Genomic DNA, 27,540 nt, shown 5'->3' on the forward strand with positions numbered 1-27,540 from the left:
CACGAACTAGCAGGGTCGAGATCGCCTGTGTTTTCCGTGCTGTAGTCGTTATATGGCTATAGGGACCAGGAACGCCCGATTCACTGGTGGGATTCCGGGCCTACCCACCAGAGTCCAGGTTGAGTGTGGTGACCCATCTACTACTATATATAGACACAACCCACTATCTTAGAGGGAGAGGAAAGCCTATGGGTCAACCACAGTAACCCAAAACGGGGTACGAGCCAAACCACTCCAAGGTGGCTCAAACAGGTACTGAAAGCTGCCGGAATAGATAATAATACATTTAATCCCATTCCACTAGGGCAGCATTGGTATCAGCGGCTGAACGAATGGACATCCCGGTTGACCACATTTTCAATACAGCAGAATGGTCAAGGGAACCGCGTTCAGAACATTTTTTATTATAAACCGTTGATAAACCTGATTTAATTGCAGGAGAATATTACAAACTGCAATATTAATTTAAGCTCAGAGGAGCTCTGTTATGTTGTTATTGTTAACAAATACCTTTCTGTTTCTTTTGAAAGCAGATCCACTGGTTGATTACGATAACACTTCCTCCCTCATAAACTTCGGCAGTGAGTGAAATAAAAACTGTTACACGGTTTGAAATCACAGACCTTTGAAGTCTTCACGGAATCACTCACGTGACTCCGAAGTAAAATAGTAAGATTAAACGAGTACTTACCAGTACGAAGTTTGATCTGTATTTTATGAGGAGTTACGGTGAGGGATTAAGTGCCCGCCGCTCCCACCCTCATTATACAGATCAAGCTAATAAACTGATGTCTCGTGATCTTTACTATCTTACTTCAAATATTGTGTCTATTCTGTGATTTCACACCGCTGCTTCGAAGTATGCCGCATGCGCACTGGAGCTGGGGTCTTCACTTAATCCCTCACCGTAACTCCTCATAAAATACAGATCAAACTTCGTACTGGTAAGTACTCGTTTAATCTTACTATTAATTCTTCTAAACAATGCCATGACATTATTTGTATTCACCATTCATTTGGGTTTGCGCCCCAACCCAAAGGTGGCACTTAATACTGTTACCTAAATTTTCTGCACAAAAATAGGAGTGGGATATGAACCCATTTTCTTTTCACTCAAAGACAAACAGTTTTCACTGATCCAAGCCGACGATAGACTGAATTTCATGTGTTAATTCTGATGACGAGGAAGGCCATTCGATCTTAGCCACATATCCCTCAATTTTATGTCAAAGATTATCAGGATGAAGTCCTTAATATTGTAATGTCTAGTGATACAATAATTGTACTTTTGCATAAGGCCATCAATGTATTGGAACGGAAAACCTTTATGCAAAGAAAATAGATATGAAGAGGATCAGTAAACTCAAAGCAAACTGATGTCATCGTAGTGGTAAATCAGACAAATCTAATGTGAAGGTACACAAAAAAGCTGGAGAAACTCAGCGGGTGCAGCAGCATCTATGGAGCGAAGGAAATAGGCAACGTTTCGGCTCGAAACGTTGCCTATTTCCTTCGCTCCATAGATGCTGCTGCACCCGCTGAGTTTCCCCAGCTTTTTTGCGTACCTTCGATTTTCCAGCATCTGCAGTTCCTTCTTAAACAAAATCTAATGTGAATATTACTGTATGGAGCACACTGACATCATTATAGAAATATTTAAAACTTTCATTTAAAACAAACCATTTTATTTTGAGATTTTTTTTGTTTTCTCGCAAGGCAACCAACTCCATAACTCAATTGGCTTTTTGTTAGTACAAATCAGAACTTTGATCAGGATAATTCTACACGTTTTCCAGCAGAAAAAAATGTAGAGAACTTGAGGGTTTTTTTTAAAGCTAGTTTTCTTTGTTCAAACCAGGTTGTATGCCTGAATGAGTATTCAAATGTTGTTTGAAACCACCTTTAAATATGCTCACAACTTCAGCAACCTATCATGTTATGCAATTAGCCCAGCCCATCATATACTGTACATTGGCAGTCGATTAACAGACGCTTGTGACAATTGGTTATAACCAATGCCTCTCAACTCCAAAGTCACAAAAAAATTCCACGAGTATCGTTATAAAACAATCCAACAAAATCAATGATAAGGATCGACGGGTAATTTGAATTGCTTGAAGGTATAGAAAGAGATATCTCCATTATCCACCACGGCAAACACGACAGGAACTTCACCGCTTTGAAAAGCTAGCTTCTTCATCGTGCGCAAGTCTGGCACTGGCCCATCAAAGCTGTGGACAGAACAGGCCAAGAAATGAAACATTAGAAAGAAATTCATTGTATATCTGCATTCATTGTATATCTTTCAATAACTCAGGAGGCCCGAAAGAACTTTAACCAATTAAGTATTTGAGGTAATCACTGTATAATGTGGGAACCAAAGAAGTCAAATCTGCACAACAATTTCCCCACAAAACAGCAGCATGACAATAGATGTATTGCTTGGATGATAGATATCAGCCAGAATAATTGCCATGCTATTCAAAGGAGTGCCTCAGGACCTAACAGGAAGCTTGGTGACAAGGTTGCAAGAGCCTCTAAAATTTTGGGCATAAAATCAGGGCTGGTGGTGTTGAGATTTTAAAAGAATCTTGAACCTATGATCTTTTGCTTCGGCTTGCACATAAGCAAACCAAAGGATTTAAAGGACTAACCAAGGATTCAAACTGAAGGCAGGCACAAAAAGTTGGGAGAAACTCAGCAGGTTGGACAGAATCTCTAGATAAGGAATAAGTGGACGTTTCGGGTCGAGACCCTTCTTCATTTGTCTCGACCTGAATCGCCACCTATTCCTTTTCTCCAGAGTTCAGTAACCCGCTTAGTTACTCCAGCTTTTTGTGTGTCTTCGGTTTAAACAGGGATCTGCAATTCTTCCCTACACAAGGATTTAAGTTTTATTAAATCATGGCAGAAATTTCAATCATGATTTAAGAGAATTTGGATGGACATGCCCTAGGAACTCAAGGTCCTTCCTACAATTGAAAAGATGAGATAGATATTCCAGGCAAAGGACATGAAAACTGAACTCCCTCCCTAATGGCATTGTGAGTATTCCCACAGCATAAGAACTGCAGCAGTTTGTGAGAGCCACTCATCACCACCTTCTCACGTGCAATTTAGAATGGGAAAGTAAATATTGGCTCAGCCTCAGAATGAATTTCCATGGAATGAATTTAAAACTCAACATAAAAAGTGCCAAACACACCATAGCTCAAATGGTAGCCTCTTGTGCAATTATAAGAAAGGCAAAATAAAGTAGAAACTTTTTTTTGAACTAGTGTAGCCAGAAGCAGAATTGCTGTCAAAAATGTGTTTGGAGATTGATTTACTGTTGAACAGCTAGGATGCAAAGGCTTGAATCTTAATGTACAAATTACAGGTCCTAAATATTTTATGTTTGGTTTCAACTAGTCCGATCAAGTTAACTATGGACTTCCACCACCCACACCTCTCCCCTCCTCTCCCCCCCCCCCCACACTCACATTTGTTCACTCACATTTGCCCAAGTTGGACATGGACAATCCACTGAGCAGATGGGCATGAGCAGTACTCAGGCCTCAGCTAGCAAGTCCCAAGGCACTACTCCTTTAGCTGGCTGGTTGCAATCAAAAGGCTTGAACTGTTTTAACATGCCTCTGGTAATCATTGAAAAATAGTTCAAGTAATTTCAATAATTAAAAAAATTAATGAAAATAAACAAACTACTTATCGTTTTATTTAAGGTCAATGACCTCATTCCAATGGATGGCTAGTGTGAACCTATGGAGCCAAGTACCAAGTGCATGTAGGCCCTCTCTTCAGAAGACCTGTGCTCCACTGCTGGACACAGGGCAAGTCAAACTCATGTGGATCAATGCATTCAAGCAGAAAGCACAGTCACAGATGCATGATGGGGTCACAGCTGGCAGTCCTTTACAGACTCAGAGGCAAAGCACAATTAGGCCCTTAGAGTAGGATTTCAATCACTGAAAACTTGTAAACTTAATTAAATACTAACTGGCTGAACCACAAGGAGGATCGTGAAATATTGCTGAATAATGCTGGCAAGATAGTAGCGATTATGTCATTTTGCAAACCTGATAGCAGACATTAACATCTTAAAAACTCATCATCACCTTTAATAATGGCTTAATATATTTTATGATCTGACATGAAGCTTTCTGTGTAATTTCACCATAAAAGGGAAAACTATTTACCTTTATAAGATGCCCCTGCCAGATGGGTGCAGGGTAAGAATAAAAATCCCACCTCCTAATTAGTTCCCAAAATAACTAGTTTATCTAATTAGTCCTTTGTATTTGATGATGTTTAACAAAAAAGTAACAGTTATATGACACCATTGAAATGAAGAATTCCACAGCACTTCATAATGGCGTATCCAAAAATCCAGCATAATGTTGTGTAGTACCTGCAGATACACATTCTTGAAAAGGGTTTCCCGGGATGCGTTTTTCGGAATTTTGCCACAGCATCAGCTTGGTACAGGTCAAATGAAATCCTAAAGCTTTGAGAGGCTTCCTGCAACCTGGGCAGCACAAATGTAAAACAAAATCTCACATTGGGCAAACATGAGAAGAACAACATACATCTTTTAATTTTTAAACTATCTTTACTATCATTTTTGGCCACTTTTAAGAAATAACGATATGCCAAATTGGGAATTCCCTTAGGGTCTTATCTGGATGTATACAGTAATTTGGGGCTGTACAAACAGGACTGCATATGCTGGTTTACAAAGGAACGACACAAGATGTTGGAGTAATTTAGCAGGTCAGGCAGCATCTCGGGAGAATATGGATTGATGATGTTTTGGATCGGAACCCTTTTTCAGACTGAGGGACCTGACCCAAAACATCATCTATACAGGTTCTCCAAAGATACTGCTTGACTGAATTACACCAACACTTCATAGTCCTTTTGTGTAAACCACCATCTGCAGTTCCTTGTTTCTGCATCTTAGAGACCTGAAGGGGCAGTTTATTGGGAAACGAGTACTCAAGCTTGTGTTAGGTTATGTTTTATTTTTAAATCCCGAGAAGACCTCTAGCTTCTTGTGCCTGAAGGCATGACTGCAGTATATTGCTGATTGAGACTGATACAATTGTTGTTTTGAGAAATTGCTCTATTGGCATAGACTCAGTAAGCCGAATGACCTTCCTCCATGGCATAGTTTGCTTACTTCTTCTATCCCTTGTCCCTTAGGTTGAAAAGCACAAGATTTGGATTAGTTCTCCTCTACATTGCCTCCAGTTAACCATCCTACATAGCACAGTCCACCAACTGCATCTTTCAATTGTCACAATATTCCCAGATACTTTATGAATAAAAAGCCATCTGATTAATTCAAGATTTGAGTTATAGAAAGTGTTCTAAAACAGATGAGGGAGATAAAGAAGAGAATGGATTCAGGGAAGTAGCTCATTTCTGAAGCCTGATTACAGTTTGCTAAAGATGGAGAAATGGCAGAAATGCACAAAAGGATCGACAGTGGAACATAAAGCACAAGGATAGATTTTGGGGGAAGAAGTGTGAATAGAGATTAGGGGATAAAGAATATAGAGATCTTATGAAGTTGGAATGTTAAACTTGAGGCTTTGAGGAACTGGTTAAAATGTTGTCTTGGTTAAACATGTTCGGTGTGAGAAAGGAAGCAAGTAGAAAAATGGTGGACGAACTAAAGTTTAGAGAAAAAGATGGGATGTCATCCTAAAAAAAAACACTGCAATGATGATGCCACTAGATGTAAAACAGGTATGTAACAAGAGACAATAGACAGTAGGTGCAGGAGTAGGCCATTCGGTTCTTCGAGCCAGCACCGCCATTCACTGTGATCATGGAGCAAATGATATGTTATAAAATGTAAACAGCAACCTCTATTGTGGGGACGATATGGAGCTGGATGTTCATCAACTGAACAAAATTACTAATTGCTTTGTTCAATTAAAGACAATGGATAGTTTGAAGAACATGAGGGACAAGAGCCATCAGTTTTTGGAAGATTGATGGATTGACTGGAGAAAGCTCAGAGTGATACACATTAGTGAAGGAACATGCTAATTAAGCAAGCTTTCACAACCACAAGCTTGGGTTTGTCTGCACTAGTATCAGATGTCACATCAACAAGCTGCAATAAATATCAAGAATCAAGGGAACTTTGCTGTAATGTTCAGTAACAACTTACCAGGGTGTCTTATCTAGGATGTGTGCAGATTCCATGGTGCAAATGCGTTGCTGAATTTCCCCTTTGAAATAAGAAAATAATGGATGAAAATACTAGCATTTATATATGTCACAGAGGAGCACATAAGCCGCAAGCATAAATATTACCAAACTGCAAAAAAGTAGGCGATCTGAAACCAATAAATTGGCTGTTGACCGACCACAGATGAATTGTCAAGAATAGTGTAGATAAACAGTCAGACAACAGAAAATTCAGGATAGCATTTATGGTGCAGCAAGTCGAGGCATTCGCAAAGCAGTCATCTTATCTACATTCAGTCTCACAGAACTCTGTTTTTGATCACCAACTTCAGAATGCTAAATTAAATGCAAAAACAAATCAGAAAGATTACATAAAAGAGCAGATATTCACCTCCATTGCTGGCACCATGAAAAAAAAGATGGCCATGCTGTGATGACCAAGAGTGCTTTTACTGATTGCTGGATGGGGAGAAAAGGAAATTGGCGAAAATAGTCAAGGATAATCCACTGAATGTGGAGAATGGTGAAATGGTAAACACAAAGCGAACCCTTTCAATGGTTTAGGAAGAAAATGTAGGAAATAGGACGGCGGCATTGCAGCCTCTATAAAATGCAGACGTTTTCAAAACTATTTGGAAACTATTTCATTCTATAATGGCTGACAGATATTGAGACTGACATTAATGATATATTATGAGGGGCTGTATTCAATAGGCTTGTAGATTTGTTGTAAAAGCTCCAAGGAATAGTCTCTGTTCTTCTGTCGTATATCTTTGCGTAACCTATCAACAAACACATCCCAGCAAGAGTTAAAAAGGTGACCAAGTATCAAAAGTGCTGGAGTGACCCACCTCTAATTGTCCTTGAAGTAGATGGTGATGAGCCACCTTCTTGAAATCTCTGTACTGTGGGTTAGAAAATTCCAGGATTTTGATCCAGTGATTTTTCATCTCTTAAAAATATATTGCCTGTCCTTCATCATCACTGAATCTAAACTCTGGGACCCCCTACCCAGTACCCAGAACCCCCTACCCAGTACCCAGAACTCCCTAGCCAGTTCACCAGAAATAATTTGGGATGGGTGATAATTGGTGGCCTTGCCAACCACATGTGAATACTGCCATTTCATTTTTTTTTAAATATATATTTCCAATCAAATGTTTTTGTGCAACTTGGAAAGAAACCTGCAATGGCATGTTTTAATGCACTTACTGCCCTTTCCTTGGTAATAGAGGTGACAGGTTTGAGTGGTGCTGTCAAAGTAGCCTATGTGAGGGAATGCAGTGCATTTTACAGATTGGACACACTGCTGCTACTGTGTACCAGTGGTGGAGGGAATTAAAGCTTAGAATGGTGGATCAAGCAGGCTGCTTTATATTGGATGATGTGGAGCTTCTTAAGTTGTGGAGGTTCACTTATCCAGGCATGTGCAGCATATTCTATCAGACTCATGACTAATGCCATGTGGAAGGTGGAAAGGCTTTAAAACATTAGGTGGCAAGTTACAGTGCAGGAGACTCAACCTCTGGCCTCCTTTTGTAACAATTTAAGTGTTGGTCAAGTTGAGTTTCTGGTCAAGATGTTTGTGGAGGTGTCCTGGCAAATATTACCCTCACATGCCATTGAAAGTTACCCTCACATGCTGGTGATGCCTGACACTTGTTGCGCATGAGTACCCTTCATCGGCCCATGTTTAAACATTGTTCAGGTCTTGCTACTTGCATGCATGCAATGGTTTATTTGCTGGGTTACAATATTCTGCCAAGATGACTCTCTGTAGAGAAGCTTGTAGACACAGTATTACTGAATGACCCAGCTTACCCAGAACTCACCTGGTGAACTGACTTGGCCTGGTTTTACAAGTGGTTCCACTTTATCTTTCCACAGGTGGGCAGGCAACATTTTCTTTCGGGCACTTTTCCACCTGAGCAGATCCTTATATTCCTTCCAGTTGGCACACTGTCTGACCCGCTTGTCCTTATTAATGTCAGTTTTGTGCCTGCTTTCTCTCATCATTCTCTCTTTCTCTCTCTGCGATAACTTTTCACACTTCAGGTTTATTTTCTGCTGCCAAATTGTTTCATCAGAAGCTCGGCCAACGACGTTCGGTGGTAATAGGGATTGGTCGGGTTCCGTCATAATGGTCTGTGGACAGTCATGCGCGACATTGGGGAATATTATCTTCCCAAAGTCCCACCTGGGCTTCCCAGCAGATGTAACACTCTTGCATGGACCCCACGAGGAAGGTGCAATAGGTTTGAAGGATGCTTTCCGAGGCAAACCTGCTTGATTCAGCTCAGCCTGTTGCCCACTCACATCGAAAGATTTAACATTGATGTCTTGTAATTCCTCCATTTTACTTTCTGGGGATGCAGGAGCTGGATTACTGATATCCATTTCTGGGTCTTTGCAAGTGGTATCCTGCTGCTCAGGTTCACACTGCTCCTGTGCCTCCTTACTACTTTGTCCTGGCTCTGGCTCTGGCTCTTCAGTTTGGTCAGGTTGGCTTTTCTTCGATCTAAGAGAGAGTTTTATTTGTTCCATTAAGTTCCTCGATTGATCCAAAACAAGAGTATAGGACAATCAAAATAGTTTAGCAAATATACCATGAATGAGGTCTCAAGAGACTAAACTTCAAATATTACATCTCATAACATTTAAATGCAGCATTTGAAGGGGGGGGTGGGGGTGGGGGGGTGGATGGGAAAGACTCGAGTGCAAGGGTTCCCAATCTGGGGTAAATGTACCCCAAGGGGGGTAAATTTGTTGATTCTGGATTTGTACATATTTTTTCGCTTTGACTGACTGGTTCTGGTATACCAATATATGTTCATCATTAGTTGTTCATAAATAAGTGAAATAATATTATGTGTTATTAATGTTGCCAGGGGTAAACAGGATGAAAAAGATTGGGAAGCTCTGCTCTAGAGCTTAGCAATGAAGTGAGTGTGTGTCTTTGTACACAACATCACTTTGGCTGACAAGTGCTGTCTCATCTGCAACTTGGAGCACAGAAAAGAATAAACATCAAATGTTTAAAGAATACAAACTAGTAGTTTCAGTTTCGTATGGGGATTTTTTTTTTGAGGATCAATAAAGTTACTCTCTTTGAATGCACTGCATTCCTATGAATACACTTTCTGGAACAGTCGCTGATGGGAAGAAAACACTCCTGCTTTATGTTTTTTAAATACATCTAGTTAACACAAATGCAATAAAAGTATTAATCAATGGAAAGACAATCTTCAGGAGTTCAGGAATTATCATTTAATTTCTGAAATGACAATGTATCAAACAGCAGCAGGATGTCAGATAATGGGTGCATTTGTTTTGTTTTTTTTGAAAGAGCATTTTCCTAAATAATAACTATCTTCTTTACTGAAAGACTGGCCTTACAGCCTTTCTGACTCAACCTCATGCATGCGCGAGGATGGGAATGACTATATCATACCCATCCGACACGAGAGCAACACTTGACCTAGTCTTAAGAAAGTGGAAGGGAAAAGAGGATGGAGTGTTCGTGGATAAGCCTTTTGAGACCCGCGACCACTGTTCTATTAAGTTTAAGATAGCTATGGATAAAAACAGGGTGGGCCCATGAGTTAACATCCCAAATTGGAGCAAGGGCAACATAGAAGGATTTAGACATGAACTCGCTTAAGATGATTGGAGCAGGTTGTGTGAAGGAAAAGGAACATCTGGAAAGTAGTAGATCTTTAAAAGTGTGTTGACAAGAATCCAGGACATGCATGTTCCTGTTAGAGTGAAGGGCAACGCAAGTGGGTGTAAGGAAGCTTGAATGACGAGAGAAATTGAGGCTCTGGTTGAATAAAGAAGTGGCATTGGGCAGGTATAGGCAGCTGGGATCAAGTGTATCCCTGGTGGAGTTTCGGGAAGGAGCATGCTAAACAAGGAAATCAGGAGTGCAAAAGATGGGTCGGGAGATAGCCCAAGCAGATAATATTAAGGATAATCACGTGATTTTATGTACATTAAGAGAAAAAGGGTAACGAGAGTGAGAATGGGGCCCCTCAGTAATCAAAGCGGTCAACTCTGTGTGGAACAGGAGATGGGCAAGGTCTTAGTGAGTATTACTCCTGTTTTTACCATGGAGAAAAACAAGAACCGGGGATCTTAGGGCAGTCAATGGAAACGTCTTAAGGTCCTGATGCATATGAAGGTAGTCAAATCTCCCGGGCCTGATCAGATATATCCAAAGGCAATGTGTGAAGCTAGAGAGAAAATTGCAGGTGCCCTGGCTAAGATTTATGTCATAATTAAATATAGATCAGTTTTTTTTTGGCCATGCCCCACCTAATCACCTCTAAAATCCTGATGCCCCCCCCCCCCCCCCCCATGTGGTGATATATAATTCTTATCATTTAAAAGGTGAACTCTGTTTCAGCTGAAGAAGCTTAAAACGCCAAAACCTTGGTTTAAACAAGCTTCAAAAGAACATGGCATCCATGAAAAAGAAAAATGAAATAAACAAAAGACAGTTAAAGTTCTGAGCAAGAAATTACTAAAAAATTGTTTAAAAAAATGACCTCGCGCGCTTCGTGCGACGTGCATGAAGAGCGATGGCGTGGTGATTATGTAATAACTACACAATAAAGACCTTTTTTACCCCAAAAAATTATTTACTCAAAATAACATCTGAAACATAAACTACATATTTAGGAGTTTAATGCAAATAGTTGGAACTAGTGCATTTTAGGAAGTCTGGTAAACACCTGATGGAAAATCCAAAAAAATAAAAGCCGAAAATTTGGACCCAGACCTCCTCAGTCGCGCTCAATTGCCCCCCCTTAAAAATCAAATTGCCCCGCTGTGGGGCGTATGCCCCGCGTTGGGAACCACTGATATAGATGATGTGCCAGAAAGACTGGAGGGTGGCAAATGATGTGCCTCTATTTAAGGAGAGCTGCAGGGAAAAACCTGGGGACCATAAGCCAATGAGTTTAACATCTGTGATTGGAAAGTTACCTGAGAGTATTTTGAGGGATAAGATGTGCATGCATTAAAGATGGAGAAGGGCTGATTAGGGATAGTCAGCACAGTTTTGTATGTGGGAGATCTTCTCTTGCGAATCTGATTGAATTTTTTTTGAAGATGTGAGCAAACAGTTTGATGCGGGCAGAAATATACTCTTTGTATATATGGATTTCAACAAGGTTTCGCATGGTAGGTTGCTCTGGAAGGTTAGATCGCATGGGATCTCAGGAGAGCTAACCAACTGGATAGAAAATTGGCTTGATGGAGGAAGCAGAGGGTGATGGTGGAATGTTGCATTTTGGGCTGGAGGTCTGTGAATAGTGGTGTGCCTCAAGGTTTGGTGCTGGGCCCTTTGCGATTTGTCATCTATCCGTACAAGGCATGATTAGTAAGTTTGCAGATGACACAAAAATGGGTGCTATTGTTGATAGTGGATATCGTTATAAAACTATTACAGCAGGATTTTGATTAGTTGGGCAAGTAAGCTGAGGAATGGTTAATGGAGTTTAATGCAAATAGTTGGAACTAGTGCATTTTAGGAAGTCTGGCACCTACACGGTGAATGGCAAGACTCTGGGGAATGTTGTAGTGGAGTGGAATCTAGGAATGCAGGTACATAGTTCCTTGAAAGTGGCATCACAGGTAGATAGGATGGTCAAGAAGGCTTTCCACACATTGGCCTACACCAGTCAGAGTACAGCATAGTTGGGAGGTTACATTACGGTTTTACAAAACATGGGTAAGGCCACATTCAGAGTACTGTGTTCAGCTTTAGTCACCTTGCTGTAGAAAATATGTTGTTAAACTGGAAAGGGTGCAGAGAGGATTTACAAAGATGTTGCCAAGATTCAGGGGCCTGAGCTATAGGTAGAGGTTGAGCAGGCTAGGATTTTATTCATTGGAGCGCCAGAAGACGAGGGCTGATCCGATAGAGGTGTACACGATCATGAGATGAATAGATTGGGTAAAAGACTCCGCACATTTAAACTGTGTATGAGGGAATATCCCCAGAATTATCTACTTAGTCACAAAAGAAGTTTGGTTACTGAAAACCAACATGAAACTTCTTTGAGCAAAACAAGACTCAGTACTCAAAGAAAGTAAACAGGCAGAATTAAAATAGCAGAGACACAAAAAGCTGGAATAACTCAGCGGGTCAGACAGCATCTCTGGAAAAAAGGAACAGGTAACGTTTCAGATCAAAATCCTTCTTCAGACTGAAAACCCGAAACATCACCTATTCCTTTTCTCCAGAACTATAAAACCAGGAAGTGGTGTGCCTCAATTAGTCTCTGCAAGATGGAGCTCTGTCAATTAGTCTCTGTCACTCTGAGCTCTGAATGACACAGAACAAATGTCTACATCACTGTGAGTACCCTTAATGTGGTTTGAAAATGAATATATGGTTAGTTTGAAGTAAAAAAGCACTGCCTGCAAATGGTTGTTTGGGTTTGGGTTGAAGTAAAAAGGCACCCTTTCTCTCTCTCTCCCTATCTCCCTCTTTCTCTCTCTCTCTCCCCCCCTGTCCCTCTCCCTTTCTCTCTCTCCCCCTCTCTCCTCTCTCCCCCCTCTCTCCCCTCCCTCTCTCTCCTTTTTCTCCCTTCCTCCCCTAAACCCCCCTCCCCTCCACACACCCCTACCCCCTTCCCTCCACCTCACTGCTCCCCACCCCTCTCAGCACACCCCCTCTCCCCTCTCAGCACACCCTCTCTCCTCCCCTCCCCCTCTTCCTCTCCCCTCCCCCACACCCTCCCCCTCTCCTCCACACTCCCTACCCTCTTCCCTCCACCCTCCCTGCCCCCCCCACCTCTCCCCCTCACCCCCCTCTCAGCACCCCCTCGCTCTCCCCCTCACTCTCACCCTCTCTCTCTCTCCCCCCTCACCCACCCTCCCTCTTCTCCTCCTCTCCACCCCCCTATCCCTCTTGCCCCTCTCTCTGTGTGTCTCTCTCTCTCTCTCTCTGTCTCTGCCCCTTCTCTCTCTGCCCTCACTCTCTACCCCCCCACCCCTCTCTAGATGTGACTGCAAGTTGGGGGCTATGCGTCAGTAGATAGGGTGGTTATGGGGTAAAATGAGCAAATTAATAATAGTATATTATCAAGGGGGGTAATTAGCGTGAGTGTGGGGGGGGGGGGTGGGGATAGTTAGTGTGTGTGACGCTGCATGCCGCCTCCCCCCCCACCACTGCACGTTGGGGGAACAGACCCAACGGGTCTGCACTTGGTCTAGTCTACTCTAGTTCCCACTGATGTTACTTGCATTGTTTCTCGGGAGAGGTTTATTTTTGAAGTTAGGGATGAAAAGGACAGAGCAGCAAGCTTTGATTTACAAACACATTGTGGCCGGCAAAAACATGATATTGAATTCGTACACCGGAACAAATCTTCAACAAATTAATTCTGGCATTAATTGTCCGTCTCCAATTCACAAACTGCACCAAAGTGGTCTCCAGTAATAATGTCGTTATTAGAAGCAATGTTCCAATATTAACCTTGAATCTTCGTGTATGTTGCTTCGCTTCCTCTTGCGATTACGTTTTTCCCTGGTACTGCAATAAGGATCCATGTGTAGTTTACGCTCATAAGGATTACAAATCGTACTAAACGAAAAGAGAACTTTAGTTTATAAGGACCCTTGCACAAAATCAAGAGATTTTCGAATCAATGCAACATTCATGAACAATACCAACAACCGTAGTTCAGATAAAAACACATTATCTTCAAAAACAATTGAATCATCTGTTTCAGTTACACTGGTCCAGGACATCATGAGAACACAATATGGTGCCAAACAAAGGATTTAACATATCATGTCAACAACTAAAGAATGCTCTGCATTTCTGTTTTGTGCACTAAAATAGTTAACTTTTGCTGTCCACTCACATTTCCCCTTCAACCCTATTTCCATGCTCCTCACTACTCACAATTGCACCTGGATTGGTATCATGAATGAACTTGGAAATTTGACCTTTGGATCCCTCAGCTAAATTATCGATATAGATTGTGAATAGGCAAGAGTAGACCGAAGCACTGATCCCTGCAGTAACACACCGGTCACATCTATTTAATCTTAGAAGGATCCAATTATTACCACCCTTTGCTTTCTGTACGTTAACCAATTCTCAATCCATGCCAGTACATTAGTGCATATGGAATTGGTAGTAACGTTGTTGCCCTCCTGTAAGGACCCTTATCCAGAGCCTTCTGTAAATGTAAGTACACCATATCTATTGGTGTACCCTTACATATTCGAAGAACTACTATAATCGCACAATATTGCCTTTTCATTGATCCACACTGACTGTATGATTAAGCCTAATTAAATTTACAGATTATATGAAAATTAACCCCAAAGTTGAGAAAAAAGGAACCATTTGACTCTGAAAAGGAAACAATGACACCACCTGGGCAGAAAAGTGGTGAAGGCAAGAACTATGAGCTAATGCACGCGAGATAACCAAGCATGTCTAGGGAATGTAATGCTGAGGCTCTATAAGGTGCAGGTAAGGCCGCATTTGAAATATTTTCATTATTACAAAGGTACTGAATATAGAAATCATGTTACAATAGTATTAAATTAGTACTCTAGCATTTCAATATATAGTATTATCATACTATAGTACTGTATACATATTATAAAAGGAACGCAAATAGTTGTAAGGAGATAAAGGGGATGGTTGATGAACTTAGTCCCAGAGTGGGGAAAAGGGCATTTTTTGAGATGTTGTCAAGCTGTAAAAGTTTAATTACAAGTAGAAGTAGGCAAGAATGATGCTTTAGAAGAGGAAGAATGGACATGGTGCAGATTTTTGATTGATGTACATAAGTTGCAAGTGGCCTGAGCAAGGAGATTTTACTTGTCAGGGGTGTCACAAATTTAAGGTATTAGGTGATGGTGTTACAGCAGAGGTATAGGAAGAAAAAAGGAATCTGGAACTGTCTAAACAGGTGGGGTATTATGTTCAAAATCATCCCATATTGTCTCATTAAAAGCCCAACAACAAAGCACAAACGCAGATTTAAAAGGAGAGTGGCCAATTCATTAAAACATCTTTTACTTAATTTTCTATGTTCTATTCCACAAAATGTTTGGATGAGAAATAGTGCAAAAAACAGAGTCAAAAAGGGCACATGTGAGATAACAGAACAATGACAGAGAAACATTTACCTGGGATCAAACCGTATGACAATATAACCCAATCTTTTCAGATGGCTGTAAACCTATAGAAACAAAGAAGTAAATTCATAGAAAATTATAAAACACTAAATCCAATGTTATGTGGAGTGGATTAAACATCATTATGGGATGTGATGGGAGAACAGAGAACCAAGCAGAAACCCAGAGGATCACAGGGGGAACATGCAAACTCCACACAAACAGCACTGGTCAGAATAGAATGAATTTGAGCTATGAGGCAGCAACTCTACTTGCTGCATTTCTGTGCTGCCCTCAGATACAAGATACAAGATACATTTAATTGTCATTTGGACCCCTTGAGGTCCAAACGAAATGCCGTTTCTGCAGCCATACATTACAAACACATAGACCCAAGACACAACATAATTTACATAAACATCCATCACATCGCTGTGATGGAAGGCCTAATAAACTTATCTCTCCACTGCACTCTCCCCCCCCCGATGTCAGAGTCAAAGTCAAAGCCCCCGGCTGGCGATGGCGATTGTCCCGCGGCCATTAAAGCCACGCCGGGTGGTGCGAGGTCGCACACCGGGTCTTGATGTTAGAGCCCCCGGCGTGCGCTCGCAGAGTCCCGCGGCCATTCCAAGCCGCGCGGGGCGGTGATGTAGGCCCCGCTCCAGGAGCTCTTCAACCCCGCAACTCGGGCGGGAGAAGTCGCCGTTGCAGGAGCCCTGAAAAGCGGTCTCCCTCCAGGGAGCCGCGGGCTCCCGGTGCCGCCGTCCACAGACCTGCCGTTGAAGCCTCCGAATCTCCGGAGGTCGGGCCGCAGCAGCAGCAGCAGCAACAGCAGCAGCGCTCCTCCACCGCTCCGGACTCGGCCAGCCCCGCGACGGCGACGGTGAGTCGTAGCACCAGAGTCCCCGGCTTCTTCCTGTTGGAGGCCGCTCCTCGTTGTGGCCCCAACGACAACGGAAACCCGACAAGAAAAGGTCGGGTCTCCAGTGCAGGGAGAGATTTAAAAAAGTTTCCCCCCCCCTCCCCCCCCCCCCCCCCCCCCCCCCCCCCACACACACCCCAACAAAAATAACAAAAACTACATAAAAACACAGACAGAAAATAATAAAACGCGGACAGACTGCAGAGGCCGCTGCTGACCAGAGTCGCGCCGATTTATTAATGTGTCATTTCTATAATAACAGTAATTTCTGCCAAGAGGAATTGATTCTATACAACTGCATACTTGAAAGATGTCTACAAGACTGTGCATTTACTCTATCCCCTCATGATCTTATATACCTCTATGAGATCACCTCTCATTCTTCTCTGCTCCAAGGAGTAAAGTCCTATCCTGCTCAACCTCTCCCTAAGGCTCAGGCTCTTGAGTCCTGGCCACATCCTCGTGAATATTCTCTGCACCCTTTCCTTCTGAACAACATCTTTCATATATATGGTGACCAAGACTGAATGTCATACTCCAAATTTGGCCTCACCAATGTTTTGCACAACAGTAACATAACATCGTAACTTCCATTCCTTCTCTCCAGAGATGCTGCCTGTCCTGCTGAATTACTCCAGCATTTTGTGTCTACCTTCGATCGTAACTTCTATACTCAATACTCTGACTAATAAGGCAAGTGTGCCACAAGATCTTCTTGACCACCATGAGAAAGCAAAGGTTGCCACCACAGTAAGTCAAGAGAAAAATCATTTCATGCTGCAGTTAGTTTGAACTTGCACTGATCGGCAGCACAACATGCAAACAGATGTGCTTAAAACCCGGAGTTAATGCTGGAATTTTGGTCACTTTCAGTACCTGATAATGATGCAATGGAATAGTTCTCGAAGTCAGTAAAACTTCATACGATTCTTGAATGGACAGTGGCTGATCTCTGTAATATAGCAGTATGGACCCCTGAAGGACAGGAAAATTACATGTATTATGCAAGCAAAGGGTCTTATTGGCAACACAACAGGTACTCTGCACCTGTTCAAGGAAACAGGAGGATGACATAACATTCTTAGACGAATGGTCAATTAGACTCAGGGTCATCACACAGAGTAAAGATATGAATTTAAGCCAACATAACTGGCACCCAGTTAAAATTCTCCAGTAACATTTAAATGGTTAAATGGTTTGGAACATTAACCTGACTTTTTTGACCAGGCAAATATGGGACAGATATTGGAAAATAATATGTTCAAGTTCCAATTAAATCAAGGAAAAAAACTTCAATTTTAAGGCCTGCAAAAGCAACAGTCACAGATTCTACACAGGCCAACCTGGTGTCAAATAGAGACAGAGATACAAGAGACAATGAAGTGAACACATTTTGTTTTGGTTTCCTTGTGGCCTGGATGGAGAACAATTTCAAATCCAGATTCTAAAAGGAGAAACAAAAGTCCTGTTTACCCTGAATCCTGTCCCACTAACAGCACAATGGTAACCACCTAAGTGGTTGCTTTGTGTGTGAGATCGAAGTATCTCGTACAAGCAAGCTCTTGGAGTTAACATTTTTGTTGCAGGGGATCGGGTAGATTTCTCTCTGCTTGTCACCAGTGCAGAAATAGCAATTCTTGCAGGCTTTTCTGAATGACTTCCCAGTCGAACATTCACAGATTCCCACATTTAAAGTAGCTGAAGCATAAAAACAGCAAAGACCAGCTTGAAGTCAACTCTTTTGCACTGGGAGAACTATAAGAGACATATTTGTGCAAGGCAGATCTGGCACCACGCAGAGCCCTGTCTGGAGACTGACCAGCCAGTGTGGCATTTGATGAAACTCAAAGTGCTAGTCTCGTCACTCGAGAGAGAGGGACTCTTCCAACGTACCTAACTGGCAAGGAGGATTTTAGTGGCATATGGACCTTAATCCTACTGTTCAGACCTACAAGTGTAGCCAATTCAACTTTACAAATAGCCTTGTGGATTACATTGACATTTACTCTTCCCTACACTCTCCATAGAGACCAACTTGAGCAAGATGAAAATCAAGCTCTCAGCCTTCAATTCTTGGCATAGCCAATTACATACAATGGGCTTTATGAAATAACCTGTTATCTACACCGAGCTTGCACAAAGACATATTCAAATGGCTCAAGAGGAAAGGTTGCTTTAGAGAGGGGCCTAAAGAAACAATCTATTGCTGGGAAACTTCAACCCCTGCCAATTCCACCTCATTGGACTTTGCATCCAAGCCTATCTGTTACTCAATTAAAACACACCACCTTTATCGAGATCTAACAAAGAATACTAACTAATGTTATAGGCTGATAAGTAACCTTAAATGTGAACTTAACATTTTTTAGTTCAACGTGTATGGTGCTCCTTACAACTGCCTATACTCACACACTCAAGAAGATACAGTGCTTCCTCTGGATATAGCAGTTGTTTGCCTTGTTCCACATGTCCCATGGTGTGCCAGAATTTCCCCTGCATAGAATTAAGGAAATAGGTGGCGAGATGAAGAAGAAATATGGCAGAGAAATGCTATTCTCAATACTAATGATATCAATAAAATAAACTCACAACATCTCAAAGTTCTTTACAACAACTTCATTACATTAAAAAGAAACAATCAAACATTTAATGTAAAAAAAAATCCTACAAACAGGCAAAAGGTAGTCCAGAAGCCTATTTTTTGAAGTGGGTTGAGGGGAAAATATTGACCAGTACTTTAGAAAAAAAAAATCATTAGATTTGTGGAATGAAGAGGGCAGATGGGACCTTAGTTTAACTTTACAAAACCACTGCACCTGGCCGCTGCAATGTCAGCACAGTTTAATGTCTGGAGAAGGGACAAACTCAAAAGCATGCTACCTACAGACACCAGCGCCATTTAGCAAGTTTATGGAAGAATGTGATAAAATACCACTTTCCAGCCAAATCTCATAGCTTACATCTGATAAAATTGAAGAGGTTACAGATTCAGTATACAGGTTATTAGCGCAGCAATGGTTAGGGTTTAAAAATCTGTCTTCCAAATTATAAAGCAGGCCACTAAATTACTCGTGCCAGATGCACCGTTCAATAAGATTGTAACTGATCCGATTGCTCCACTCTGCATTCCTGCCAACTGCAGTAACTTTTTTTACATATTTGCTTAACAAGAATATGTCTCTCTGGCTTAAAATATTCAAATATTCTGCTTCCACTGCTCTTCGAAGAGTGTTCTGGAAATTCAATGCTCTGAGAGAAAGAATTTCACTTCACCCATAGTAAAAAGGGCGACCCCCAAAGTTTTTAACAGTAACCCATAGTTCCTCAAAAGGAAACACCTCCCCACATCAACTCCGTTACAAACCCCAGGCTCATGTGTTTTTCCAATTGTCTCCTCAGTCCTCTAAAGTACAGCAGATATAAGCCCAGCCATCCAGCAAACCTTTTCTGAACTATTTGCATTAATAACCTTCCTCCCCTATACATTGGAAGTGATCTCACCCATCCCCTGCATAATTGAATTATACCCTCCTTACTTTTGTATTCAACTCCCCAAGCAATGAACAATAATAATCTTAATCACAAATTCTTAATCACTTGCTGAAATTGAATTTTACCAAATCATTCCAGAAAACATCCTACCTTTAGCGAATCATGCACTAGGGCCCCCAGAGTCCAGTGTCTCAGTTCTGGAATCTCTCATCTTTGAGATAATAGACCTGATTTTTTTTTCCCTGCCACATGAACAATTTAAATTTTCAGACATTTTACTCCATTTGTCAGATCTTTCCCACTTACTTACACTTTGAAGCCTCCTCACGTCCTCTTCACAATGTATTTACTTTGTGTCATTGGCAAATTTAACAACCACACCTTCATGTTTTTATCCAAATCATTTATAGAAATATGAACAGTTAAGCGCCCAGCACTGATCCTTGTGGCATACCACTCATTACATCATGCCAAGCATAAAATACCTATTTATGCCAACTCTCCACTATTTGTGGTCACCCAATCTTTTATCCTCACCTATGCATTACCTCCTACACCATGTGCCTTTATTTTCAACAATACCATTTGATGTGATACCTCATCAAATGCATTCTAAAATTAGAGACTCTGCTACTGGGGCTGAGGTTTGGCAATGCAAGAAAACTACAAATACTGGAAATCTGAAACAAAAACAAAAAATGCTATAAATACTCAGCAAGCCAGTCAGTATCTATACAGAGTAGTAGGGTAACATTTCAATGTCTTTGACTGGAAACATTGATTCTATTTTTATTTGCAATTCCCTGACCTGCTTAGTCTTTATAGCATTTTCTGTTTTTTTGTACCTTTTCATCTTTCTTTGCAAGTTCTTTTTAAATAGCCTATATATTTATTTTCATCACCTTTGGTTAAAATAAAACATCAATTGAAAATTAATACAAACTCATTAAATGCTGGTTGTACATTCAATTGCACACCCCCATACATTAGGATAAGATTGGATGATTGATGGAAAGTATGCTTTCCCCAATAATTAGTTACCAATGTTGTTAAAACGAAAGTAAAAAAACTCTGACATAGAAATTCAATTGCGTAGCACTGTTCTCTTGATTCCCCGTTCCACATTTGGAAACTATTATTTTGTGCAATTAAATCAAGTTGCCATTTTGGGGTAATTTGCCGTCAGTCTGGAAACTTGACTGGGCAATTCCTGGTGCAAGTCAGACATGCCTCAATGCAAAAAGTCCAAGGGTTGTCACTTTTCCCTATGCGGTACCTCTTTTTGAGCACGGTGGGAGAACTTGGACCACACACTCCACAAGCAGGCCAACTTCAGGTACACATTGCCTCACATGGCCTTTCCTGAACAGAACTGGATGAGGACACCTTCCAAGTCACTTCTTGACCTATTATGGGCAGTGCCCCACTGGCACAGCACCAATTTCCCCTCTTCCTCTTTGACCCCACAAATCGTCTCAACCAAATGAATAATATCTTCACCCCCATTTGATGGAACCACAGCCAACCCTATGATCTCACACGATAAGTTTCAGTCCCCATTGGTCCCTGTTTGCTGGTTTCCAATACTGCCAGCAGCGTCTAACCCAGTTTCCAGTTCCCTGATCCATAAGTTCCTGTCTCCAATGTCCCCATACTCATCACAGTACAAGGCCAATCTATGACCACCAATCCTTGAATCACAGCCTCAAAAAACACCTGAGCAGCATATTTGGAGTCCAAAATGCAGTTCATGACCCTTTTGCTGCATCGTCTGGCACCCCTTTAGATAAGAGCATTCTGCTTCAGCTAAACTCACTGCGTTGGACTTCAGCTCTACGATGCCTTCCTGTGGTTTCCATTGTGCTTTTACCAGGCTCCCTCTACACAAAATGAAGAGAACAATTTTATGCAGCTGCTTTCCACAAAGCAAACCAATACATTCAGCAAGAATATGCTGGCTCAATTTTTTTTAAAGAGGCTATTATTAACCACGATTTATTCAAGAATCCTGTAATCTACATATCAAACTATACAGAGCTCTCAAATGTTACCAAAGGTACAGGTGTCAGGGATATGGGGAAAAGGCAGAAGAATGGGGTTAGGAGAGATAGATTAGCCATGATTAAATTGGTGGAGTAGACTTGATGGGCAGAATGGCCTAATTCTGCTCCTATCACATGACCTTATGACCAGGATTATTAATTGGTTCCAAGTGTAGGTAAAGACGCCCTATCAGATAATGCAACTAAGATTACTAAATCCGCATAATAATTTGGAACAACTCTGAAGAAGCATTAAATAGGAGACTTATTTGGTATCTAACCCAGGCTGGTTCTGCCCTGGTGTAGACTGCAATTTTGCAGCTAAATGTGCTATACCTGCCCTTAAAGGCATTTGATGGGAGAGACATTTCATGGGAGACCCTTTAGAGGTAATTTAAATCTGCAACTTATTTATATTCTATAACTCGAATATGTCTAAAAATATTGTTAACTATAGCGTCTTATCCCATACTAATGAATCCTCACAGGAGTTCCACACAAATAATTAGCCAACTACACTTAGCAGAGGACCAGATTCAAGGCTGAACAGATACCCTCTCCACAAATACAAGGGGCGAGAGCACCAAGTTCCCAGTGAAAAGAAGCTTCTCCAACTGGCCCTTTCCCAAGATAGATGTCAGGTAAGATACATCAGCCAAGTGTAATCTTTGATTATTGATAACTACACATATTCCTTTGTGAACTCTGATATTTCTGATTAATAAGCAGCAGTACTTACAGTCGCTCCACTCGCTCTTCAGACAGTAGCAGCCACTGTTCCTCTCGACACAACCGCAACCTTTCTGCTTGCTCTTCAGAGTTATCTGGGATGAAGTCCTTCTGACCATGGGTCCGCTGGGGAATCTTGTGATCCCGGGATCGTGCTAAAAATAACTCTTCAGTGCTTTATGAGGAACATTAAAAGAAAAGCAGACCTTAGCACCTAGTTGGTTTTGTACCCATTTGACTCAGTTGGTGCCATCTACAGACATGTTTCAATTATTCTCCATGTAACTGATGACCAGACAAAGGGCAAGCAAAGACCCCCTTCAGCTGACCAAGTGTAAGGCAACCATTAAGCACACATTTACACCAACCCCACACTAATTTAGTTTTTCCCGCAGAGACCACTCCTCCGTAACTCCCTGGTCAATTCGTCCCTTCCCACCCAAACTACCCCCTCTCCTGGCACTTTCCCTTGCAACTGCAGGAAATGCTACACTTGTCGCTTTACTTCCCCCCCTTGACTCCATCTAAGGACCCAAGCAGCCTTTCCAGGTGCGGCAGAGGTCCACCTGCACCTCCTCCAACGTCATCTACTGCATCTGCTGCTCTAGGTGTCAGCTGCTCTACATCAGTGAGACCAAGCGTGGGCTTGGCAATCGCTTCGTTCAACACCTCCGCTCGGTTTGCAATAACCAACCTGATCTCCCGGTGGCTCAGCACTTCAACTCCCCCTCTCATTCCTAATCTGACCTCTCTGTTCTGGGCCTCCTCCATGGCCAGAGTGAGGCCCACCGTAAATTGTAGGAGCAGCACCTCATATTTTGCTTGTGTAGTTTACACCCCAGCAGTGTGAATATTGACTTCTCCAATTTTAGGTAGTCCCTGTTTCTCCTTCTTCCCTCTCCTCTTCCCAGCTCTCCCTCAGCCCACTGTCTCCGCCTCTTTTCTTCTTCCGCACCCCCCACATTAGTCTGAAGAAGGGTCTCGACCCGAAACGTCGCCTATTCCTTCACTCCATAGATGCTGCCTCACCCGCTGAGTTTCTCCAGAATTTTTGTCTACCTTCGTTTAGTTTAGTTTAGAGATACAGTGTGGAAACAGGCCCTTCAGCTCATCGAGTCCGCACCGCCAGCTAATGTCATTTTATTCTCTCCATATTGCCATCAATTTCTTTCTCTCCACACAGGACGTATTCGGGCAAGTGTTGCATCTCCTGTGGTACCTGGGGAGGGTGTGGCTTGGGTGGGAAGGGAAGAGTTAACCAGGGACTTGCAGAGGGAACAGTCTCTGCGGAAGGCGGAAGGGGTGGAGATGGGAAGATGTGACTAGTGTTGGGATGTTAGTTAGTGTGAGGAGATGCAACACCTCCTATACCTCCTCCCTCGACTCTGTCCAAGGAGCCCGACTGTCCTTTCAGCTTAGGCAGAGGTTTACTTGTACCTCCTTCAACCTCATCTACTGTATCCATCGTTTAAGGTGTGGACTCTTATACATCAGCGAGACCAAATGTAGACTGGGCGATTGTTTCGCTGAACACCTTCGCTCACTCTTGAAATTACCTGATTTCCCGGTTGCTAAACACTTTAATTCTCCTTCCAATTCCCACACTGACCTGTCTGTCCTAGGTCACCTCCATTGTCAGAGTGAGGCTAAACGCAAATTGGAGGAATAGTATCTCATGTTTCACTTGGGCAGCTCACAGCCCAATGGTACGTCTTGATTTCTCTAACTTCAAGTAACCATTTAATTCCCTTTCCCACTCCCTCCCCCAACCCAAGTCGCAGCAGCTTCTCGTTTTCATCCAACAAACAGCTAACATAGATGCTGCCTCACCCGCTGAGTTTCTCCAACATTTTATGTCTACCTTCGATTGTTCCAGCATCTGCAGTTCTTTCTTAAAGTTAACAATGGCCTGCTTCCTTTAACATCGTTACTTTTTTGCATATCTTTCATTCATTGGTGTTTATCTCTCTACACCATCGTTTATATCTCTCGTTTCCCTTTTCCCTGACTACTCTGAAGAAGGGTCTTGACCCGAAACGTTACCCATTCCTTCTTTCCAGAGATGCTCCCTGTCCCGATGAATTACTCCAGCTTTTTGTGCCTATAGGGAGGTTGCACGGCAGTCGGGTCACGACTCATGACCCGTACTGTTGCTACATAGAAACATAGAAACTAGGTGCAGGAGTAGGCCATTCGGCCCTTCGAGCCTGCACCGCTATTCAATATGATCATGGCTGATCATCCAACTCAGTATCCTGTACCTGCCTTCTCTCCATACCCCCTGATCCCTTTAGCCACAAGGGCCACATCTAACTCCCTCTTAAATATAGCCAATGAACTGGCCTCAACTACCTTTTGTGGCAGAGAATTCCAGAGATTCAACACGCTCTGTGTGAAAAATGTTTTCCTCATCTCGGTCCTAAAAGATTTCCCCCTTATCCTTAGACTGTGACCCCTTGTTCTGGACTTCCCCAACATCGGGAACAATCTTCCTGCATCTAGCCTGTCCAACCCCTTAAGAATTTTGTAAGTTTCTATAAGCTCCCCCCTCAATCTTCTAAATTCTAGCGAGTACAAGCCGAGTCTATCCAGTCTTTCTTCATATGAAAGTCCTGACATCCCAGGAATCAGTCTGGTGAACCTTCTCTGTACTCCCTCTATGGCAAGAATGTCTTTCCTCAGATTAGGAGACCAAAACTGTACGCAATACTCCAGGTGTGGTCTCACCAAGACCCTGTACAACTGCAGTAGAACCTCCCTGCTCCTATACTCAAATCCTTTACGCTACGCCAACTGGAGTACACGCGATGAACTGCAGGTAAGCACAGACGATTGTTTCCAGCGTAGTGGGCCCGTTAAAGCCCGCTGAAATAGTCAATTTTTGCGCTGTAAATAATTATGTAAATTGGGATAAGCGTGAGAGACATTTATGCTACTTCAGAATTCCAAAAGTGAGGAGAAATGACGGTAGATAGAAGTAAGGCATTATTTGTGTTTTTTCTTGATTCCTTTGGCATCTAAAAAGTTTCAGAAGTGATAAATCTGGCTGTAAAATTTTAAAATCGCCCATGGTTCTCAAGTGGGTTTTTACATACAAAAAGAAAACGCCTCTGAAGCAAAATTTATCATTAAAAAAAAATCGCAAACTATACGTGGGTTTTGAATTACATTTCTCAGATGTAAGCCGAGGAATGGCATAATAATTATTGGACATAATCAACCTCAGCAAATTGACAATATCCTATTGAAAGGGAGTGGGTATTTAAGCTGTCAGGACATTTTATTATTTGCCAAAATATACACCTCAATAGCATAATGATAGAAGGCTTACTTTTCCACACACCACTGGTAAGTCTGGAGATTGTTTTAATGATAAATTTAGCTTCAGAAGCGTTTTCTTTTTGCATGTAAAAACCCACTTCAGAACCATGGGTGATTTTTAAATTGTACAGCCAGATTTATCACCTCTGAGACTTTTCAGATACCAAAGGAATCAAGAAAAAATTCAAATAATGCCTTACTGTTGATGAAATGCAGTGAGCAAACGAGATAATTCCCAATATTTTCAATTTCGATATCTGCACGGCCAATGTTCGCCAAGCACTTTAGCTGCTGTTGGCCCTTTAGTTCTCGCTTCTCTTTACCTTCATTTCGCTTCACAATTGGAATTCTGAAGTTGGGTACATGTCTCTCGTGCTTACCCCGACTTCCACATTTTTTTTACAGCGCAAAAAGTCACAATTTTGGCGGTTTTTAACAGGTAGGAAAGTAAACGTTTCATTTATTAACATATACTGGAAGCTGCGATGTCCTCCAGATGGATTGAGCGGCTCCGTATATCAAGCCCTATCACCCGGTGACCTTACGTGCACCTATTAACATAGAAACATAGAAATTAGGTGCAGGAGTAGGCCATTCGGCCCTTCGAGCCTGCACCGCCATTCAATATGATCATGGCTGATCATCCAACTCAGTATCCCGTACCTGCCTTCTCTCCATACCCCCTGATCCCCTTAGCCACAAGGGCCACATCTAACTCCCTCTTAAATATATTAAGACAATGGACTTTATTTGGTCCTTAATTCCTGACACTTTCAGACACATATCTAGCTACATTGGAGTCCGGGGGAAGTAGTTTGTTGGGGTCCGGGGAACGTTATTGACGCGATTACTAATCCCAGCCTCTCGGCCACTGAATGACTGCATCCTACCTCAACATCCTCAACCGTGTCCGACCCTCAGCCGTTCTCCACCGCCCGACAGTGTCTCGCCGTGGGGCCGACTGCCCAACAACGGGAGCCCAGCCGGGGCCTGGTACCGCTCTGCCCCTGGGCCTCGCCCGCAAGCCCCGACCCTCCTCCCCCCGTCCCGTGCCCAGCCAGGCCCCCACCCGCCTTCAGGCCCGATCGCTCGCCCCGCACCCCCGGGCCTTACCTCAGCGTGCGCCCAGCCGGGCTCCACACGCTCCGGACCTGCTCCCCGCTCGCCTCCATCGACGCGACTCGACTCGGCCCGGACCCACGCCGTCTCCCCTCTGTCGGATCACCCTCCTCCCACAGACCTTCTTCGGCCTCAATGTCCGCTCAGTGTTTCTTCCGGGCTCGGTCTGCCTTGCGTAATCAGCGCTGGGACGTGGCGTCACTGTGGACCCGCCTGTACCCAAAGTTACTAGAGGAGTATAATCTTTGCCTGTATCCACCCGACATGAATCAGGATGCTCCTAATGCCCCAGTGTCTCATTACACAACGTCCCTTATCTGCTGGTGTAAGAAGGAACTGCAGATGCCGGTTTAAACCGAAGATAGACTCAAATTGCTGGAGTAACTCAGTGGGACAGGCAGCATCTCTGGAGAAAAGGAATAGGTGACGTTTCTGGTCGAGACTCTTCTTCAGACTGGTGCTGAGTCCAAATCCATTCGGGACTTAGGAACAGTGTAAGAATTACATAATTCGGATTGTTTCATTGATCATAGAAACATTAAAATTAGGTGCAGGAGTAGGCCA

At 42.5% G+C, this 27,540-nt stretch overlaps 1 protein-coding gene across 2 annotated transcripts; it reads right to left on the reverse strand.

Moving 5' to 3' along the window:
* Positions 1–1,663: 1,663 nt before the first annotated feature.
* Positions 1,664–27,259, reverse strand: tsen54 (TSEN54 tRNA splicing endonuclease subunit). 2 transcript variants are annotated; one of them, XM_055654099.1, is made up of 11 exons: positions 26,971–27,259; positions 22,547–22,711; positions 21,582–21,645; positions 18,683–18,766; positions 17,150–17,248; positions 15,364–15,416; positions 13,688–13,795; positions 8,034–8,719; positions 6,182–6,242; positions 4,409–4,525; positions 1,664–2,231 (listed from the first exon to the last, which is right to left on the reverse strand). In XM_055654099.1, the coding sequence occupies exons 1-11, from the start codon at positions 27,027–27,029 to the stop codon at positions 2,081–2,083; spliced, it is 1,647 nt and encodes a 548-aa protein (XP_055510074.1). In that variant the 5' UTR covers positions 27,030–27,259; the 3' UTR covers positions 1,664–2,080. The 2 variants fall into 2 exon arrangements, with proteins under 2 accessions (XP_055510074.1, XP_055510076.1); XM_055654101.1 differs by lacking the exons at positions 21,582–21,645; positions 26,971–27,259 and having other exon boundaries at positions 22,547–22,683.
* Between the last annotated feature and the right edge of the window lie 281 nt (positions 27,260–27,540).

Source organism: Leucoraja erinacea, chromosome 23 (assembly GCF_028641065.1).
Source record: "Leucoraja erinacea ecotype New England chromosome 23, Leri_hhj_1, whole genome shotgun sequence".
NCBI classification, from domain to species: Eukaryota; Metazoa; Chordata; class Chondrichthyes; order Rajiformes; family Rajidae; genus Leucoraja; species Leucoraja erinaceus.